At 41.0% G+C, this 21,828-nt stretch overlaps 2 protein-coding genes across 5 annotated transcripts in view; one reads left to right on the top strand and one right to left on the bottom strand.

The window, feature by feature from the left end:
* The window catches only part of grid1b (glutamate receptor, ionotropic, delta 1b), a 503,970-nt gene that overhangs the window by 198,987 nt on the left and 283,155 nt on the right, over window positions 1-21,828 (bottom strand). For all 4 annotated transcript variants that reach the window (XM_082151397.1, XM_082151399.1, XM_082151398.1 and 1 more), the window contains exon 4: window positions 2,628-2,833. In XM_082151397.1, the coding sequence (XP_082007523.1) occupies window positions 2,628-2,833 (206 nt within the window). The remainder of the gene's footprint in view (window positions 1-2,627; window positions 2,834-21,828) is intronic.
* The window catches only part of ccser2b (coiled-coil serine-rich protein 2b), a 435,236-nt gene that overhangs the window by 413,310 nt on the left and 98 nt on the right, over window positions 1-21,828 (top strand). The gene's annotated exons all lie outside the window — the stretch shown is intronic.

The raw sequence follows: 21,828 nt of genomic DNA, 5'->3' as shown, positions 1-21,828 counted from the left end.
TCACGGAATGGTGTGTAAAAACTACACTCCATCCAAATTGCAGGATCTAATCTGTATTTTGTTCATATTTACAGTCAAAGGGATGCAGCATCAAAGGCTAATCTAATAAAAATCAATCAGTTCCCACTAGCACAGGAGATTACAGACAGCTGGCTATTGTTTTATGGCATAATCCATATGCATGAGAAAGTCATACTCTTGCTCTTGGCAGTGATGGGCATCCTGCCAGCATGAGTGACTGATTCCAGTACAGATCCCACAGAGCTTGTTAAGACCAATGTGTGATGTTAACGGATGTGTATGACCTCAGATCAGTGGAGGAGTGTACTTCAGATGCTGAGATAATGACAGTGAAGGTGTGCCAGCCTGTCAGGTCATTTGTAGAGTCATTATGGAGGGATGCAACAAAAGTGACAGCTTTTGTAGGGCATAATGAATCCGTTTTCACTTAAGTTTTCCTCCAGGCAGAGACAAAAGAGAATATATATATATATAAAGTACTATTAGCCTATGTAATTATATTTTAGGATTTGCTGTATGATAAGTACATATAATACAGAAATATGTAATATGACAGAGGATTATAACTATGTCACCCCTCAGACACCATTTGGAAAATCAGGATAAATCTTTAGCTAACTCATTTATAGGATCATAGCGGTCTCAAAAATCTGGGTAAATTTGCTATGACATAAATTTGTTCTGACTTGCTGTATGGAAACTTAGTATGAACGTGCAAGGGCAAGATGGCTTTCTCCATAAAGGGCATTTTATGGTCACATGTAGGGCTGTGAATCTTTGGGTTAGATATTCATTCGATTCATGAATGTTTTTGTTGTTTTCGCAAATTCTGATCTGATTCAATTCTGATTAATGATTTGATAAGTATTCAAGTTCTATAGAAACTGTATAATCAAATGTAAAATAACACTGCATATTCTTCACTGTATAAATTAAACTTGCGTTAATTCAGCTACAAAAGTTATTCCGTCAAGATAAGTGATTGTATTTTTCTTTTGTCATTCAAGTAACACAAAGTACATAGAAAGCAGTAGATATATTAGGCTGCTGTTACTTCAAGACGTGTCAAACTGTACTCCTGGAGGGCCACTGTCCTGCAGAGTTTGGCTCCAACTAGCTCTAAAACACCTGCATGGAAGTTTCTAGGGCTGTGTCCGAAATCGCCTCCTATACTCTTAATTAGGGTGCTGTTTGAGGAGACAGACGTTTGTAGTGGTGTCCGAAACCATAGTGGACGTTAATCTCACAATGAACTGCAATAACGAATGTACAAATGATGTATTCACTCACTTGTTTTAATTCACTGCTTCAAGTGGACAACATTAGTGGAGTAATGTAGGGCAGTGGTTCCCAACCTTTTATTGTCTGAGACCCCCTTTTTCCCAAGAAAATATTTTAGGGCCCCCCTTCACATTTATTGATATTATCGCTCTTGTAAGCTTGCAGCAAGGATGACAGGATATGTTGTTTTCAAACAAACGGTATGTTTACTATAACCAGATATGTTTATGCACAAATAATAGCCTATAATATTGAAAATACAATAACAAAAACATTAGGACCTTTGTAATTTAAAAACGTAAGCCTAGGAGTAGCCTATAAACTGGCCCTATTTGAAATGCAATAACAAAAATATTCACACTGGTGTGTAGGGAAAAGTATATAGGCTATTACTAAATGACTGCTGTCTGGGACCTCAATACTTGCATATTATTTGTGAGGCTTTATCAATGTGAGGCTTTATTTTTGACGCTTTTGGCGCTATAGCGAGCGATAATAAACTTGCGTTTATTAACAGAATAATGCGTCTTTCGGAAGAACATTGTAGCCGGAACTACTTCTCTCTGTGTGCGTCTATGACGAGTCACGCAGGTACTGGGCTACTCCGCAGCGGCAGCGATCCGAACCAGTGTAAAATCTCAATGTAAACACTTATTATAGGTGTACCATAGTGATTCAGGATAAGACAAAAACACGGATTGGAAAATGGATTTATGATGAACTCGCTCATTATATACATATACATTATACACTCATTGCTCAAAACTATTCAAAATACGACGCGACCCCCCACAGAGCTCGCTGAGGCCCCCTTGTGGGCCGTGACCCCCCTGTTGGGAACCGATGATGTAGGGAATAGTGAATGAAGGTAAAGGGGTGATTTCAAACACAGCCCAGTATTCCTGAAGACCCTGGTTCAGGTGTGTTTAATTAGGGTTTGAGCTAAACACTTCGGGACAGTGACCCTCCAGGAACTGAGCTTGAGACCTAATGCACATTTGCCAACATAAATAACTGTGTTAACTCAAATACGCGAATGTTAACTGGCCATACAATGAGTTGGCAGCTTTATCAGTGGCTGGATTGACTTAAGACATCAGTTTTTAGCATTTAAACAAATAATTACAAATTATTAATATATTCATGTTTCGAGATTGATGCAAATGCACTGCAGGATTTGTAATGATGCATCAAGAAAACAAGTGAATCACTATACACTCCTGGTCAAATTACAACTAGTTACCAGAGGTGGGACAACTTACCTACAGGCTCATCTTACCCCAGTGACCACTCTGTGCTAGAATTACGGTAATAACAGCACAAACCTGATGGATGAAGACCTGGGCTCCACGTGGGCTCAAAAGCAGGATAGCTCTTCTGAGAGTGTCCCTGTAGCGGTTGAGTTCCTCTGTGCGCATGGAGGTGAACAAACTGGAAAACACGCCGCTGATGTTCCTATCCACTCGCTGCAGAGATACATCCAAACCTTGTCTTGATGTCTGGTCCAGAAAGACCTGCAGTCCACGGATATCTGCAAGACATAGTCATGTAGCAATTAAAAAGAGTTCAAGCCTGTCAAAATGAGTTATGTTTGGCCAATTGGTAATCTTTAAACGTACATATTAAAAAAATAATAATACAAATGAGATATGGACAAATTAAGTACGGCAGCCCTCAAATTGTCATGAGAAAGAATCTCTATTCACAGGTGTCCATCTGTCACTAATATTCAGAGATGTATAATTTAAAATGAACCAAAAATATAAAGTCATCTTCAGAGGATGGCAGTCTTATGAAAGCCATTCTTCATATTGATGTAAGACCTAAGAGATGATCTGTAATGGGTAAGTAATTAAAGAACTGTTCCGTTCTGCTTCAAATCTGCTAGTTTCAGGAAGTATTTAAATGCTTTGTGCCTGGATATTGTGCCTCACCCTGGGAAGCAAATTGCCCATCAGACCCTCTCAGCGGCAACTAATTGACAGAAAGAAAAGATTTTATGTGGGTAAATGAATGGCAGCCTCAGAAAGAATCTGCAGAAAGCTACACCGAATATCCGCCAGTATTGAAACACCTGTCATTTAAAGTTCTCCAAATCCCTGAACCTTATGCGTTCATTTATTTCATATTTTGGTGCATTTGGTTATTTTAGCTACCGATAAGAGTGTAGTACTCTCAGCACTGAGAGTCAATTCATTAAAGACTTTTATTGTCTAAAACCATTCCACAAAATGTTGCAGAAACAAACCAAAAATCTGTTATGTTTCAAAGCCTGGTTCACATACTGTATAAAGCCCTAATATACTAATACAGAGACATAAACATTCATTAAAAATGATGAGCTCTCTGAAGTCTCAAATTATTTGACTGATTAATGTTGTAATCCATTTAAAGTATAATGTTGGAGGTTCCTACTCAATGCCACTGACTTCACAATCAACAGATTGGATCATTTACCATGCTTAATATACCTGAATATGCAAAGATTTGCTGAAGAGGTTTTATTATGTAATTTAGGACCTTTCAAGCAAATGCACTGATGTAATATAATTAATTCTGCACATATGGCGGAATGGGCCAATGTTTATTACAGTTAAAGCATATAGTGCACTGTTTTCTAAGTCATACGATAAAGTGACAAGCAGTTAAAAATGTAAGTGGTACATTCACTAAAAATCTTTCCCTCCATTGGAGCTTGCAAATTGAATCATGTTTTTGTCTATTTAGGTGGAACGTTATGACATGTTCCACCAAGATTTATGATGTTGAACGTCATTATAGCTGCAGTGTTTTATCATTGACATAAAAATAGTTATATTTACAAATAATTTACTCTCACAAATCTGTCAGATGAATACAGTGCATGTATGGGCTACTTTTTATAGTGCATTTTGTCCTTCTGAGCTATACAGTCCTGGATTGAGTTAAATGGACTTTTCTGATTTTGTCACAAAAGCTAAATTTTAACATCTAAAGTGTTAGCAATGCAAATAAAAACTTCCATCTGGACATCAACAAAGATGTTAATGGTACAATTGTCTCTAGACAGTTTGCAGTTTAGTCTGCACAACACACTTTCCTTCATTACACTGCATGCAGCAATATTTGTGCATGGAGAAGGGGATAGATTTGACAAGCAACCATTTCAGTACCAGCTGTTGAAATCCCAGTGAAATTTAACAAAGACACTCAAGGGAAAATTATAATGAGCAGGATAAGAGACAATCAAAGAGCTGAACCACAAAACAAATCCCAGAAAACATGGTCTCCAGAGGATCATTCTCAGAGGAGAGGACTTATATATATGTATATATATGTATATATATATATGTATATATATGTATATATGTATATGTATATATATATATATATATATATATATATATATATATATATATATATATATATATATATATATATAATCATAGCTATTTTGTCAACAGCCTCCACTAGTGTTGTGCTGAGGGCAGTGTGAGTAATCATGAGTAGTGCCACAATTCACGCACACACACACACACACGCACGCACGCACGCACACACACACACACACACACACACACACACACAAGCACACACACACACACACACACACACACACAGCGAGCGAGAGAGGGAGCTCTCAGCATTGAAACAAAGGGCTGTAGAATAGAAACTGATGACATAGGAGCAAACATAAACATGAACACAATAAAGAAACAGCCAACTGAAGTGCATGTGACGCATAAGCGCACTTCTCTATAGAGTTATATTTGTGCCACAAGATTTGTGTGGCAAGATCATTTACTGAGCACACAAAATAGCTTTTTTGCATTCACACAAACTGTACTTTTGAGGAAAAATTATAATGAATGATCACTGTAATGATATTGCAAAGAAGAAATTATTTTCAACGAAAATCTATTTTGGAACCAAAAAGTTAAATATGTGCAGTTGTCTTATTTCCCCTGTGAAGGTTTCACTTGATCAGTGCCCTAATACCTGCCATCTGTGCTCTCTAAAATTTAACAAAGCTCAATTAATTATACATTATCCCATTATTCCAGCAAATTCAGAGATGAGGCAGATAAAATGGGTGTTTCCAAGCCAGCATTTAAAATATAATGTTGTGCATGCAGAATTGTGGGACAAACATAATTCCACTCTTCTCCAGCTTCTCAACTGTAAACTGCATTTACAGTTCCCACCATTGTGACATATGAGATGAGTGACTCACAGGGGTGTTAATGTTTATTGATTCAATCATTCTTGATTCCATTCCATTATGATTGTGTGTTAAGGCACATTTAAAGATTTCCAAATATTTCAGAATACTGTATGTATAATAATTCACAATTGGGGAAGAAAACAACAACAATTAACATTTGTTATTACTAAAGCTGCAGAAATCTGAATTCAGCATGAACTTTCATAAATTAAATTGTGTATTTGTTTTCTCAATCTCTCCTGGCCTCTATAACCTATTGGAAATTGTTACAGTGATCATCTTTTTATTTTATTTTTTTATTTTTTTTACACATAATTGAGACATTGAATTTTAATTATCCGATCAATCCTTTTTAAACCCCTGAACTTGGCCTAATTTTGATTGTGAAAGGGCTATAATATAAACATGATAACGATATTAAAAATCATCATTTGCTACTCAAGACCAGATTGGAAATTGCATGGTCTTGGTCTTGTAATGGAGTCAGGAGCAATTGGAATCGGATTCTAACAAGTGTGAAATCTGACTTATTCCTTAGACCAGTTGAGTCCCTTAAAAAAAAATCCAATAATTATTAGGGCTAAATTGACAATATTGATTTCCTGATTTAATCTATTTTCATTTCAATATTCTATATACATTTTTAAATCAATCTTACAATTAATCAGCAGTTTTCTGTTTATGCATAAACAAAACTTGACACAATGGTAAACATTAAAAGCAAGCCTCCTATCCAATAAGCTAAAAGCAATAAGCTTTGTGCTTGTGATAAGAAAAAAAGTAATATCGACTCAGTTCAAACGCCTCGGTTACGACTGTAACCTCGGTTCCCTGAAGAGGGAACGAGCGTTGCGTCGAGAAAATGACGCTGTGGGAACGCTTTGCGTGATGACGTCTTGAAGCACATGTAAAATCAGTCCAATGGTGTGGCGGAACGTCAGAGGCGGGTGACGTCACGTACCAGGAAACTATAAAAGCCGGCCCAAAACAGAAAACGAAAGCTTCGTAAAAGTCTGAAGTCGAGCTGACAGGCATGAAGGAGATATGGCAGGGCGACGCAACGCTCGTTCCCTCTTCAGGGAACCGAGGTTACAGTCGTAACCGAGGCGTTCCCTTTCAAGGGAACTCCCGTTGCGTCGAGAAAATGACGCTGTGGGAACGTCTATACCAACGCCTCCATAGCTACAAATGTCTGTCCTGTGTGAAATCCGTAGAGCAGCACTAGGAAGACAAAACATGAGACCCTGGAGCAGAGTCTAGATCCAGAGAGTAAAACCTGACGAAAGTGTGCGGTGAGGACCAGCCTGCCGCATCACAGACGTCCTGTAAAGAAACTCCTGAAATAAGGGCCTTAGAGGCCGCCATACTCCTCGTCGAGTGCGACCGGACAGCCAAAGGAGAAGGCTGCCCAGCCGCCTCATAAGCAAGTGAGATAGCCTCGACCACCCACTTGCTCATCCTTTGCTTAGACACCGGGCCCCCTTTGTTAGGGGACCCAAAGCACACAAATAATTGATCACTTTTACGCCACAGGGCAGCTCTGTGGACGTAAGCGTCTAACGCCCGCACAGGGCAAAGCAAATTATTAGCCTCCTGGTCAGCATTTTGAAAGGGAGGAGGACAGAAGGCCTGCAGAACAATAGGTCTAGCCACATTAGTGGGGACCTTGGGGATATAACCCGGTCTCGGATGAAGGAACGCTTTAACCATACCCGGAGCAAACTCTAAGCATGACGGAGCCACCGACAATGCTTGAAGATCCCCTATTCTCTTAAGAGAAGAAATAGCCAGAAGGAAAAGAGCTTTCAGAGTAAGAAACTTCTCAGGAACCTCCTCAATGGGCTCAAAGGGGGCCTGGGATAAGCCTTGTAGCACAAAGGACAAATCCCAAGGTGGCACCCTAGAGCGAACTGCAGGCCTCAGCCTCCAAGTGCCACGAAGGAAACGAGATACCAGAGGGTCTTTCCCCACAGACATTCCACCCAAAGGAATGTGGTAAGCACCTATGGCCGCCACATAAACCTTTAAAGTGGACGGGGTCAGACCTGCAGTGAACCGGTCCTGCAGGAACTCCAGCACTGTACCAATTGGGCAGTGGACTGGGTCCAACCGACGGTCACTACACCAGGAAGTGAAAACTCTCCACTTCAGGGCATAAAGTTTCCTCGTGGAGGGAGCTCTGGACTGTAGAATGGTCTCAACAACCTCGGTTGAGAGACCTGACTCTATGAGCTGGGCCCCCTCAGAGGCCAAGCCCACAGGTTCCACAGTTCTGGCCGAGGGTGAAATATCGAGCCCTCTGCCTGGGACAGAAGGTCCCTCCTGACGGGTAACTCCAGAGGATGCCCGTCGAGGAGGGACACAAGATCGGGAAACCATACTCTGCCCGGCCAGCGCGGGGCTATAAGAAGTAGATGGACCCGGTCCCTGCGAACTCTTTCCAGAACTCCCGGGAGCAGAGCAACTGGGGGAAAGGCGTACAGACGTAGCCTCGGCCACGTCTGTACCATAGCATCCAGTCCGAGAGGAGCTGGATGCGTGAGGGAGAACCAAAGTGGACAGTGAGACGTCTCTCGAGACGCAAACAGATCCACTTGTGCTTGGCCAAACTCCCTCCATATCAGCTCCACCACCTCGGGGTGGAGCCTCCATTCCCCGGGCCTCGGCCCCTGCCTCGACAGAGTGTCTGCTCCTATATTCTGTACCCCGGGGATGTAAGCTGCCCTGAGTGACAGTAACTTCCCCTGGGACCACAAGAGGATATGGCGTGCCAAGTTGGATAACGGGCGCGAGCGCAAACCCCCTTGGTGGTTGATATAGGCGACTACCGACGTGTTGTCCGTATGTACTAACACATGGTGCCCCCTGAGATCTGTGATAAAGCTCCTCAGAGCCCGGAAGACAGCTAACATCTCTAGGCGATTGATATGCCAGGAACGATGATGGTCTTCCCACAGACCTTGAGCCGAGCGACCCTCCAGGATCGCTCCCCAGCCCGTGAGGGAAGCATCCGTCGTTAGCAATTTGCGACGACAAGGAGCTCCCAACACTGGGCCCTGGGACAGGAACCAAGGCTTCTTCCACATAACCAAGGCACGTAGGCATCGCCGCGTGACCTTGATTGTGCGAAATGGGTTGCCCCTCGGGGAAAACCCCCTGGTCCTGAGCCACCACTGCAGGGGCCTCATGTGTAGCAGTCCAAAAGGTATCACGTTGGAAGCTGCTGCCATGAGACCCAACAGTCTCTGGAACTGTTTGACAGTGAGTAGCTGGCCTAGCTTTACACTTTTCACAGCTGCAAGGATGGAATCTATCCGTGGCGGTGACAGGCGCGCCTGCATCGACACAGAATCCCAAACCACGCCTAGAAAAGTGGTCCTCTGTAATGGAGAAAGCACACTCTTCTTGGCGTTCAGCCGTAACCCCAACTCTTTCATGTGGGCGAGAACAACATCTCGATGTTGCACCGCCATCTGATGCGAATGAGCTAAAATCAACCAATCGTCGATGTAGTTCATAATGCGAATACCCTGGAGGCGCAGTGGCGCCAGAGCTGCATCCATGCATTTGGTGAAAGTGCGGGGTGATAAAGCTAGGCCGAATGGAAGAACTCGATATTGGTATGCTTTGCCCCCGAAAGCAAACCTCAGGAACTTCCAATGACACGGACGGATGGATATGTGGAAATATGCGTCCTTGAGGTCTATCGTGACAAACCAGTCCTCGGACCTGATCTGTGGCACGATCTGCCTCAATGTTAACATTTTGAACTTGAGCTGCATGACTGTCTCGTTCAGAACTCGAAGATCTAAAATGGGACGCAATCCCCCGTCCTTTTTTGGAACTATGAAGTACCGGCTGTAAAACCCGGTTTCCCTGCTGGAGGGAGGTACATATTCTATGGCCCCTTTCTCTAACAGAGTGTTCACTTCCTGTTCCATAACCAGAACCTGCTCGGGGCCCACCACTGTGGGCAGGACCCCCATAAACCGAGGTGGGCGTTTCTTGAATTGTATCTGATACCCTTTTTCCACGGTCTGCAGGACCCAACGAGAAACATTTGACAGTAGCTTCCACGCTGTCAAAGATTCTACTAGAGGTACCAGCCTCTCGAGACTGGTTTCTGGATTTTGTTGCTGTTGAGTAGTCGGTTCGACGCCCTGTAACGGCGAACCGGCAGGGAACGACCGAACAGACTGCTCTAGCACCCTCCTCGGAGGGGGCGGGCATCCCGAGGCCACTACGTTTCCGGGTGGACCTTGAGATATGTGCTCGCCGGAGACCGCTGCGCCCTGTAACACCAGAGGTGGCAGGGTTGGCAGAACGGCCCCCTGAGGGCACCGAAGAGAGACGGGCACCGTAAAATGAGGTGTTAACCGCTCTACTTCGGGGGGGACTACCCTCATTTGTCCTGGGTCCTCGGACGTCAGGACTTTTTCCCAGCAGCCTTCTTGGCGGTAATAACGGTCCGCAGATCCGTTCTACCCCTCGAAGACTGCTGGGTTTGAGCGCGCCCTCCGTGTCCCCGAGGTTTTTGTGGGGGAGCACGGGAGGAAACGCTCTGTTTTTGAGTGGCACGGTGCTCAGCGCTCTTTTTAGAGGAGTGAGGCTGCTCCCGCTCAGCAGCCTCATAGAAAGAACGGCGGGGGAGGAGTTTCTGCAATGCAGCTGCCTGTTTAGCAGCTTCTTGAGATTTAGCTACTGCACTGTTTACTGCATCGCCAAATAAACCCACAGTGGAAACCGGAGCATCTAAAAGAACATGTTTTTCTTTCTCTTTTATATCACTCAGGTTGAGCCACAGATGCCTCTCAGTGGCCACCAGGGCTGCCATAGACCGCCCGATTGATTTAGCGGTCTCCTTGGTGGCCCTGAGAGACAAATCTGTGGCTCTGCGTAGTTCAGCCACTGTATCGGGACCAATTCCCCCGCCCTCCTCTAAATCCCCCAATAATTCTGCTTGATATGGTTGCATAATGGACATCGTATGCAGACACGCTGCTGCTTGACCAGCGGCTGCATAGGATTTATGAACCAGGGATGAAGTATATTTTACTGGTTTAGAGGGAAGTGAAGGAGCTTTCAGGGAAGATGCCGTTGCTGGAGAGAGATAGCTCGCAAGCGTCTCCTCCACCTTCGGCATCTCCCCATAACCATAATCTTTATATTTCTGAATAGATGAATAATGAGATGTTTGAGGTGCATAAACTCTGTATGAAACCGGTTTTCCCCACGATCTCGACACCTCGGTGTGGAGATCGGGGAAAAACGGCAGGCTTCTTCGCTGAGGCTGAGCACGAGATGGCAGGAAGCGTTCGTCGAGCTTACTTTTCGAGCGAACGTCCTGCCTATCCTCTGGCCACTCAATAGAAAGTCTGTCAACTGCTCTAGTAATCACATCGAGCAGTTCCTCAAACGCATGAGACTGAGGTGGCGAATCCTCAGACTCAGCTTCAACACTCACAACATCCAACTCCTCAGAGCTGGACAATTGCAGTATTGGTGCCTCTATCAGGGGGGAAGAAACCGCAGCGCGTGCTTCCGCACCCTGATGAGAGGCACTGGATCTGTCAGATTGATGCTGAGATAAGGCAGAGCCCGTCTCAACATCCACTGACAGATCCATTTGCGAACCCCAGGTCTGAGATCGCCGCCGAGCCTCAGCCGCGGCGGGACCCGAGCCCTGGGGAACGTGGTCGGGATTGAACCGAGCCAAACGGGATCGGAGCGTACGCAATGGAAGCGCACAGCAATGCTCACAGTCACCACCCTCGAGTGCTGACTGGGCATGCTCCTCTCCCAAACAAACAACACAAAGAGTGTGTGTGTCACCTCCCGTTAAATAACGCGGGCAGGGATGGACACACACTCGATACTGCTGCTTGCTCGCCATAACTGAATCAATATATATATATAGAGACAGACAACACCAAATAACAAGGACAGATTTCAACACAGAGCGCAACTGAAGACTCAGAAAGCTTTCGTTTTCTGTTTTGGGCCGGCTTTTATAGTTTCCTGGTACGTGACGTCACCCGCCTCTGACGTTCCGCCACACCATTGGACTGATTTTACATGTGCTTCAAGACGTCATCACGCAAAGCGTTCCCACAGCGTCATTTTCTCGACGCAACGGGAGTTCCCTTGAAAGGGAACAGTGGAGTTAACTGGAGCATGGCGTTAACTGGTCATTAGATTCTCTTCTTCTTTACTGCTAGTTACCGGTATAACAAAATAAACATGATAAACATCAGAATATATCAATATCAATATATCAATATGCTGAAAGATACAGTATAACTTGCTAAAATGTATCAGCTTTTATATACTTGTACAGTAAGTGTTCAAATACAGAAATATGTCAATAAAACAACATGATATGAAGAATGTGTTACATTTAGCCAAAGAATGTTCTTAATTTTTAGTTTATTTAGTATAGTTTATTACTTTTTTATTTATTTTATTTTATTTTATTTTATGTATTTATTTTTGTTAGTGATGTTATATTTATTGAATATATTTTTGAATAAATTGGTTATGAAAACACTTGACCCTCATCTGGTCTCGGTCTTGAATCAAACTTAACCTACTCAGTTCTCGAATGAGCTGGTTTTGACAAAAAAAAATCTTAGAAGCAGTCACATAGACTGTGACTCAAAAGTTCCAATCCATCGTATCATATTGAGTATGGTGCTAGCAACACCAAAGTCATAGGTCAATTCCCAGGGAACACAAATACTGATCAAATATACCCTGAAAGCACTGTAAGTCACTTTGGATAAAAACATCTGTCAAATAAATAGGTGACACTTTACTGTGAGCGTTCAAAGCCTAAGGTTCCCCAAACATGAAAAGGACATTTTGTGTCATTTGTTGCCAGAGGGTCTAGTGTACAGGGAATTGTGAATAGGCGGGGAGCTTACTAAACTTTACCAGCATAGCAAAACACAGTGGCTAGTGGGGAAGAACAGAAGATGAATCCAAAAGGGGAGGCGTTCAGTTTCCACTCTGGGGATGCTATGGGTTTGACTGCCGGAGGCCGTTTTTCCATGCAACTCTCATGTTTTATAAATGAGAGACACATTATGTTGCTTGACAAGAAATTGCAAAGACCTCATTCTCAATAAAGAGAATCTGTCTCATTGTAGCTACTATTGGCTTATATTTGGTTCTTACACAGCAAGGAGTTGATTGGGAACACTTTAGAATACTGTTCCGTCATTAATGAATAACTACACAGGAACAAATGAGAAACACAATTTTAATATTCTAGTAATAAACTATTATTAACTAACAAGAAACTCTGATTAACAATTTAGTAAGTACTAGCGTTTCATATTTTGTTTCATACTATTTGGTAATACTTGAGTCAATACTAGTGGGTTACAATGATCTTCACTTTAGAATGAATTATACATTATGCATTATTCATATTAATTATGAGCCTGTATATAGAAGTTCTTAGTTGATGAATAAGGTATGAAAAAAATAGTAGTGAACTAATAGTGAACTACCACATTCAACTGAGAGCTATTACTTACTAATTCGTTAACCTGTGTAGTTATTCATTAATGACAGAACAGTATTCTAAAGTGTTACCGTTGATTGTTATAATGTGGTAACTATGCTGATAAAAAAAGAACATTAAAATAAAGTGGAAGAGACCTGTTTTGGCTGCAATATTGAGCACACAAGTTAAAATGTATGCAAGTGAATGTTGCACTAACAGATAATTGTCCTTATGTCCTCACTCAAAAGGTTGTTAAGATATAATATCTGTATTTTAGTTTTTGAGTATCCGTATTTTGAGTAGTTTTTGAGCATCACAATTGAACAGTTTGTCTCTGTTCAGATTAATAGAGCATGCGCCAGAACTGACATTTCCTCAAATTAAGACTGACCGTTTTTTGCTATTTTTCTTTCTGCTATTCAAAATATTTAGTTGCATTACTTGTATTGTGTTATTATATTATGATAATAGCTGTACTGGGAGCTTGAAGAATGTCAGCAGAGAAAATTAAGCTGCATCTCATTAATGTTTGGTGTACTAAAGCAAGGCTTAAGTTTAAATTGCAGAGACATGTAGTTCTACGTTGGACAAGCTGTCAGGACCATCTGGCTGAGAGAGAGCAGTCTGGGGGACACATGTAGTCTCGCTGTGATGTCATCTGTCTGCCTTTGATGCCAGTAAGGTATGTCAGATGCCAGTATAACATCTGTCACTCCACAATGAATGAGTAAGAGTAAAAACCTTGGCTGATTTTATTATTTTGGATTAAAGATGTGGACATTTGATGAGGAAATAGATTGTGCTAATATGGTTCAAGTATTAGTAAGGTGATACACAAAAGAGTTGGAAATTATGGCTATAGAAAAGTAAATATGTCTCTTTAGATGAAAGGACAGGGCTATGGTGTTTGAAATCCCTATTATTATCCTAACAGCAAAGTTACTAGATCTCATCTCAGCTGGAATTGTTGGTCATGACGTCATGACATTATCCTGCAGAGTTTAGCTCCAACCCTGTTAACACTCCTGCATGTAACCTTCTACTGTAGTTATTCTGAAGACACTGATTAGCTTGTTCAAGCTCCAGGACCGAGTTTGCCCATCCCTAGATAGTTGGATTAAAGCGTGGTCACACTAAACTTTGCATTCCATTCACTTCTATTAGTACAGATGTAAGTGTAGGAAAGCAAGAACACAGACATACAGGGCCCTATTTTAACGATCTGAAACACATGTATCAAGCGCGAAACGCAAGTAACTTTGTGGGCGGGTCTTGGGCGCTGTTGCTATTATACCGGGTTGTCTAAAATGGGTTGCTCTGAAGTAGCTTAATTATTCATAGGTGTGGTTTGGGGGTAACGTGAAATAAACCAATCAGAGCGACATCTCACATTCCCTTTAAGAGCAGTAGCGCTTGTTCCATGGCGGTTGCTATTATAACGGCAGATTTGCCAGGCGCACGCCAGGAGCGGTTCACAGCTGAGGAGACCGACGTTCTCGTCAGGGCCGTAAAAGACACATAAGTTACATTGTATGGGGATGGGAGAAACCCAACCAAATTAGCTTCGGTTAAACAGGCGTATAAACATTTGGGTAAATGTGTAAGCTAGATTTATGCCTATTTTTTCACATCTTCATGGACACAACAATGATTTCCCTCGTGTGTTAATATTTTTCCTTGTAATAATGTATGGTTTTCTAAAAATGAGAACTGCTGCATCTGTGTGTAGATGAGAGAAGCAAAGTGCATGCGCGTTGTGCACACGCTACATTGATTATGGCCAAGCATGCGCCCTTAAAATAGCATTTGAATAACATGCGCAACACGCCACTGACTTTAGACTAGGTTTTTCCTGGTCAGTGGCGGAATTGTTTTCTAATCCTGCAAAATAGCACCAGGGAACGTTGGAACACGCCTCCTCTTTGCGCTGAACCGCCCGCAGGAGCGCAAGTTAATTTCCTAATTTACCGACGTGCGTCTGTGGAGGGAAAAGTCCGCTGTTCGTGGGTACAAAATAGGAATGATACATGCGTCGGTGTACAAAGTCAATTGCGCTGGGTGCAAGATAAGGCCCACAATGTTGAAGTTTCATCATTTGCTGCTAATCTAGCCATCTCTGGCCAGTAAATTCATGCAGTGAAAAGACTATTAATCAATAGAAGAGCTAAATGTCACAGATTGACCTCATGACTGCATACAGAGAATACCAACTTCAAAGCTCCGTGTTTTGCTGTGTTGTGGGAAAGTGGAATCGATAGTAAATGTTTACATTTTATATTACTTGCTATTATTTATTTAAAACATAAGCATAACACCGGAGTGTTTCATCATATCCTGTTTCCCATAAGTCTGCAATAATTTTGAATGCTTAAAATCTAGTGTGATTTATAGTCCCATATAGGCCCATAGTGAATTAGGTGCATATAGGCAGGGCTAGAATAGCAGGGTTCGACTGCTGCCATTTTCCTCAAGTGTAGACATTTTTCTCATTAATGGTCTGTATGCCCCGCTAAAGGCATGCAAACATGGCCAACAGCGATACATAACAACATAAGCTCATTAAAAAAAAAAAAATCTAAAAATAAACTAATACATTTTTGACGGTTACATCACATAACCAGCTCCATATGGCTTTTCAGATGTAGTAAACTTGCTCAGTAGCTCACCTGATATAAAATTGCACTTTTACTGCGGGCATACTTGGGTATGTTTCAGTCCCATGAAATACAAGCCATGATAAAATAACTCAAATGCTTCTACAAGCAAACAAAAATTGCATGTTTGCTACAGTAAATGTTTTTTTGTTTTTTTGTGTGTGTCACGTTTGCATTTGTTAACCCAATCGGTTAGGTTTAGGGTAGGATTTAGTGTAGGTGGAACATTATTTTCAAACACAATTAAGCATTAACCTTTTAGAGCCACTCATTGGACATTTCATTTGTGATACATATGTCAATCAATGTAGTAAAACATTGCCAGATTCACGTTCATCTGTTTTGGATAAAACTGATCACACTTTTAGCACCACTTACTGGACATTTCACCTTGAAAGTGTCACAAAATGTGCACGAAGCAACGCAATATCATTTTACAGAAATGTAGTCACAGGCACGTTTTTCCAATGAGCCTATAGGATATAATAGGATTAGTAGGATATACAAGTCAAGTGTTTTGTATATACCCAGTGTTTCATTGTATCTATGTGACACTAAATTATTTATTGCCAACAGTAACTTCAATGACCCCTGTGGCTGTCTCTCTGGGAAAGCCCCATCTGAGAGCAGACCATCCATGGCTGAAACTTATGCAAGTGGCTTTGAGCTGGGGCTTTTGTGCCCATCTTGCACTTTAGTGACGTCAGATCAGAGGAGACAGCGGTGGCTCTCTGCTGAAATTTATTTCTGCTCCCTCTGTTGTCTCAGGCGTCTGCGGTGCCCTTTAAAGCTGAACAATGACGTACCGTTGGCACCTTGTTTCATTACGCCATGGCCCTGCAGATATTTCCTACTTAAGATGCAGTGCGGTGTTGACTCACTCTGAGGAAAAGAGCCTCTGCTCACTCAGGTCTCAGCTGCCCTTTTCTTCAATGCCAGCAGGATCCTATACTTTTTAGATAATCCCAGCTTTGAACGCACATGCTGAGCTTTTCTCATCTGACAGAATAGACATGTCTTTGTCTGATCCCTAAGCATGTTTCAAAAGTACACACAAAATCCCTCAATGTAACTTGTTTTATTAAAAGGTACACTACAGAGGATGAATTATTTATCTGAAAATAAATACTACAGAAGAGTAGTGCCAAAGCACACCTGAAAAACTTCCTTGCAATTTTATGTCTAAACCATGTTGAGTCCAGAATTCCATCCATCCATACATTTTATAAACAGCTTGTCCTATGTGGGGTCATGGGGATGTTGGAGCCTCTGTACTTTGGAAAATAGGCAGGGAAATACCTTGAACCAGGGAGGTTCAAGGAGGGCTAACTTTTTGCAGACGTCAATTCCAACTCTTCAATTCCAACACACATGGGTGTTGTTTTCAAGTAATCTTGAAGACCTTGATTAGCTGGTTCAGGTGTGTTGGATTAGGTTTATAGCTGATGTACACTCAACAGCTATATAATACACTCGAAGGCTGCACCTAATCGCATACTTCGCCTAATATATAGTAGGTGAAAAACAATATAGGATAAAAGTAGTATTTCAGAATTCACTGTATTCCAAAAAAGAGTAGGCAAAAGGTACCTGGATGACCTACTTCTTCCATCGAGATTCTGAAGTGTGCATAAGATGGACACTTTACTATCCCATGAGGCCACGAGAGAGGATTTATGAATGGCAGTTAAGTGACGCAACTGACGCTGGTAGGTCGCATGATAATGACAACATGGCGAATGTAGTGCATCCAGATTAGATCCATACTACACACAATCAGTCTATATAGAACATACTTTTTAGCGGTCATGAAGTACTTACTTATTCAGAGTAAGTACCTACTCAAAAGAGTATGCGATTAAGAAGTCAGCTGTCACACTAAAAAAAATACTGGACTAAAAACAACTAATTTTGTGTCATTTTTGCCCCCCCCCCCAAAGGTAGTTTTGACAGAAAAGACACAGACAACAGTAAAAATCAAAAGGCGAACATTTATTGATAAGCATGGGCCGGAAAATAATGGCAACTGAACAGTTAGAGAGTAGTTATTTTTATTTTTATTTTTTTTTTTAAGTTTGAAATTGAATAACTACATGATTTTCCTCTCTGTTTAAAGCATTTATAATCACTCCTCTCAAGCACCATTCTGGCTTGTTCATTTCCCGCTTAATAGTCACCTGTCACCGCTTGAATGATTTGGATGTGAGAGAAAACACTCCGGCAAAACTCTCCAGATTTTAAAGAACATGCTCCTCGATTCAGTCAGTTTCAAAGTTCTCTCTCCTCTCCACTTAGATTCGTTTTCTTCTATTTCCCACACATACTCCTATCCGTGTGAACAGGGATCATTTTGACAACATTGTCATCTGTATGTGAAAAGCGCAAAGGAAAAACATTTCTGTTTTAAGTACATCGTTGTCATGTAAAGGTACTCTTAGTCTCAAAGATTTTGTGGTCTTTTGATATTACTCAGATCCCTCGTTCAGTGTAAGTCGATGGAATTTCTCCCACCCATTTTATTGTCCGCCAGGTAAAAATCAGAAAATGTATGGCACAGTGACACACACAGACATCGATAACATCATTACCCAATATGCCATTAGAATTCTACAGCTAATTATTCAGTTGATGCACAGTTTGATTGGGAGGCAAGGTTGCATAACAAAGATTGCAGCCATTTGAGTTGGCTCATTAGGGGAGCTTCTTGCAGTCAGGGCTCTGTGGGCATTGACTGGAGAGGAGGAGGAGGATGAAGCTGTAAAGCACTTCAGTCTCTTCACCCACTCAACAATGTGTCATGATTCCCCTAGCATTAATGTGCCACTAAAACAAATAGAGACACACAGCCACTCATATAACGGCTGGATATAAACCCAAATCCACTTCACATTTGGCATTCTCATGTTCTCTTTTTTCCCATATCTGTTCCTTCGTTGGATAATAGGTCACTCGCTGCAAGACATGCTGAAAAAAGGATTTCTGGTACTTTGCAGAAGCCCTTGTCAAAACTTACAAGCGTGTGGAAACAAGGAAGTCTATAATACTCAGAGAAAGCAGATCTTCTTCCACAGTGCGTGTGTGCATGGCTGCCAGATTATGAAGATTAAGTAAAACACATAGCAGAAAATGTATCTTTTTGACACAAAAGCAAACATGAAAGCGTGTAGTAAAGGCTTGTACAGCAGTCTGTAATATTTTAGCTCCTTTTTTTTTCCTCCGACAAAAATAAACAAAGATTTTTTTTTTTTTCTTAACAACATTTTTGTCTTGACTTTTTTGTCAATGACATTGCATGTAGTCACAGTTATCGTTTAATGACATTATTGTCATCTCGTCATCGTCTCATCTTAGTCATGGGGGGAAAAAAACTTGCTAACAAAGTCATACATTTCTTTAATGATATTAACAGTAGTCTGATGGCAACATAGTTCCAAACCCTTCAATAGTGATTGTCTTAAGCTGTGATGTTAAAGGCAACATACATGAAAAGTAAACTTTAAATAAAGTACTAATAAAATATATTTTATCATATAATGCATTTTATTTTAATTATATGATGGATATGTTGCTTGCAAACAATAAATAAGATAAAAAAATAAAAAAATAAAAAACTGTCTCCTGTTGCCACATGCTGTAATGCAATTGACAACTTTAGTTATTGTTCAATAACTCTGCCATCAATAAAGTCCCCCCAGGGTAACTGATTTCTGTTTTCACTTCATCTTAACACTCATTTAAAGTCATTTTTCATGTTTAGCCCATGCAGGAATTGTAAAGAACCATCCCTTGTCTTTGCTTATAATCTATTCCACTCCAACTCTTTTAAAAATATTAATAGATGTCAAGATGACATTTATTCTAATGCTATACATTTTGTACACACTTGTCAGATGGGTTTGATTCTACTTTGCCACAATTTGAGTTTTTAAAATCGTGCAGATTTGTCTTCAGGCCTTAATTGCTAAAGTTGCTTAAAAGGCTTAAGTTGTATGATAGGCTTTTAAATGACTTGCTTTGTTGATTTCTAAGAGAAATCCGCAGTGAGCACAATCTCTGCAACAAACAAAGTTCTGCATTTTTTCCCTATACTTTTATTTTTTTATTCCATTAGCCCGCCTACAAAAGGAAAGCATGTCATCTTTCACTGATATATTGAAAGAGAGAAAAAATAAAATAGATAAAAAAAGAATAATAAAAATACAAATAAACACTTGTATGTGGGTAATTCTTTATATTAATCATTTTGACTTTTGTCTACAGACTTTTGGTAACTAAAGTTGACTATAAGATTTAATTGGTCGCAAATGTTACCAAATTGATGTATATCAATGTTAGTTCACAATATGAATGCAATGAATACCCAGGAGAAATTGGATTTGAGATATGTCATGGCTCACTCTTAAAATGTATTTTATTCTGGGGAGATGGGAAAGGGGTCAGCAAATGTCACAAGAAGCATTAAAACACAGCTGTGCCACTGGCTGTCACACGGTCACACAGTACAATGGTTCCATCCCCATGCTCAACAGAAGGTCCTTTCCTTTCTATTTCTTTTTGTACCTTATCTGCGTGTTATGTGTGTATTTTAAGCTGTGACTTTTGCTAAATTGTCATGCATGCCCTTTGAAGTTGTGTGGTTCTCTGCTTTCCTGACAAGTATGAGCTTTCTCCCTGGTTTTACAGATCTGGGGCCTCATTTATAAAATGTTGTGTCAAAACCGTCCTACATTTGATCTTACGATCATTTCTCAAATATGCATCCGTGTGATTCAGAGAATGAACGTACGCACAAAAAGCGTGTGTACACCTCTCTTCCAGATGTAAAATGTAAAAATCGCAAATGATCTTAAAATAAAAGAGCACCAGGCAACGTCCAAATCTTTTACTTAAAAATCGCGAGCGGCAAGAATTGCTTAGATTTCCAAATACCTGCAAAACTCAGACTCTTTGCCACAAGGAAAAGTGTGTACGTCTGCTTAGACCCTGACGTGGTGCTAAGCACTTTTCCATGTCACTTTTCCATGTCAAACAAGTTTGAATAAATATGAATCTGTCACTTCTCCTTTTATCCTCTTTGAGCTCCGCATGGGACTTGAGACCGGTGTGTCACGCAGATGTCGCTCATTAACATTCGCTCCACTGGCCTCGCTCCGTTCTCACGGCTCTTGGGCCCGCCTTGCTTCACGCCACATGCAGTCTATCTTGTTTAGTCTTTCCTTGTTTTAAGAAAAACAATTTTTTTTTTTTTTTTTTTTTTATCATGCAACTCATGACTTGTTATTTAGTTTTAAATTAGTTAATTAGTCAAACCATATGGGAAATAATCCTAAGAGGACCAACAGGCCTTGAATTTCAAGTTACTGTACTAGCACTTTATTAACTTTTAAGTGTTGATACATACAGTATACAATGCAGTGTAATGACAGCAAACAAAATTGAAAGAAAATTTAAAAAATTTGCTGGTTGATTCATTATTAATGCACTGTGTGCATTTATTGTTATGAGGATGCGAGGAGATGAACCCAAATGCAGACAGTGTATGATGAACAAGGTTTATTGGTACAAAAACAGGAAAACAAAACCCACGAGGGGGCAAAACATGGACAGGGCAAGGGATCTTAGGCAGACAAGACTAAACTATGACTAGACAAATAAACAAACTATACTTCTAATAAATACTCTCACAATGACAAGACTTTCCACAAGGTACTCAGCGGTATGATTAACACTCAGATAGGAATCACAATGAACCGACACAGGACAGCAAACACAAGGGGATCAAATAGGGAGAAACTAATGAAGACAGCAGGTGACACAGGTAAAGCAATAATGACAAAACGAGGATAACAAGGGGGCGGGGCAAGAGAACAAGACAACACAAGCACATGGCCCAAACAAAAGGCCATGTGCTTGCACACAAAACACAGGTCTGTCATGATCCTGCCTCAAGACTAAAGAAAATCAAGGACAGGAGGGCAGAATCATGACATTTATTTGTACTGTGTGCTGTGTTTATTTTTATTTTATTTTATTTTTTCAGCATGTTGGGTCATTTTCCTGGATTATTTTTTATTATTATTACCCAGGTGTATATACTGACAATGCAAAGGATGAACCCCTCACACACAAACCCAGTGCTTGGTCAATGCCGCTTTTCA

This window comes from Leuciscus leuciscus (genome assembly GCF_965113295.1).
Source record: "Leuciscus leuciscus genome assembly, chromosome: 21".
Lineage (NCBI taxonomy): Eukaryota > Metazoa > Chordata > Actinopteri > Cypriniformes > Leuciscidae > Leuciscus > Leuciscus leuciscus.
The sequence above is the reverse complement of the archived record's forward strand: the minus strand, read 5'-3'. Positions and strand labels throughout refer to the sequence as shown.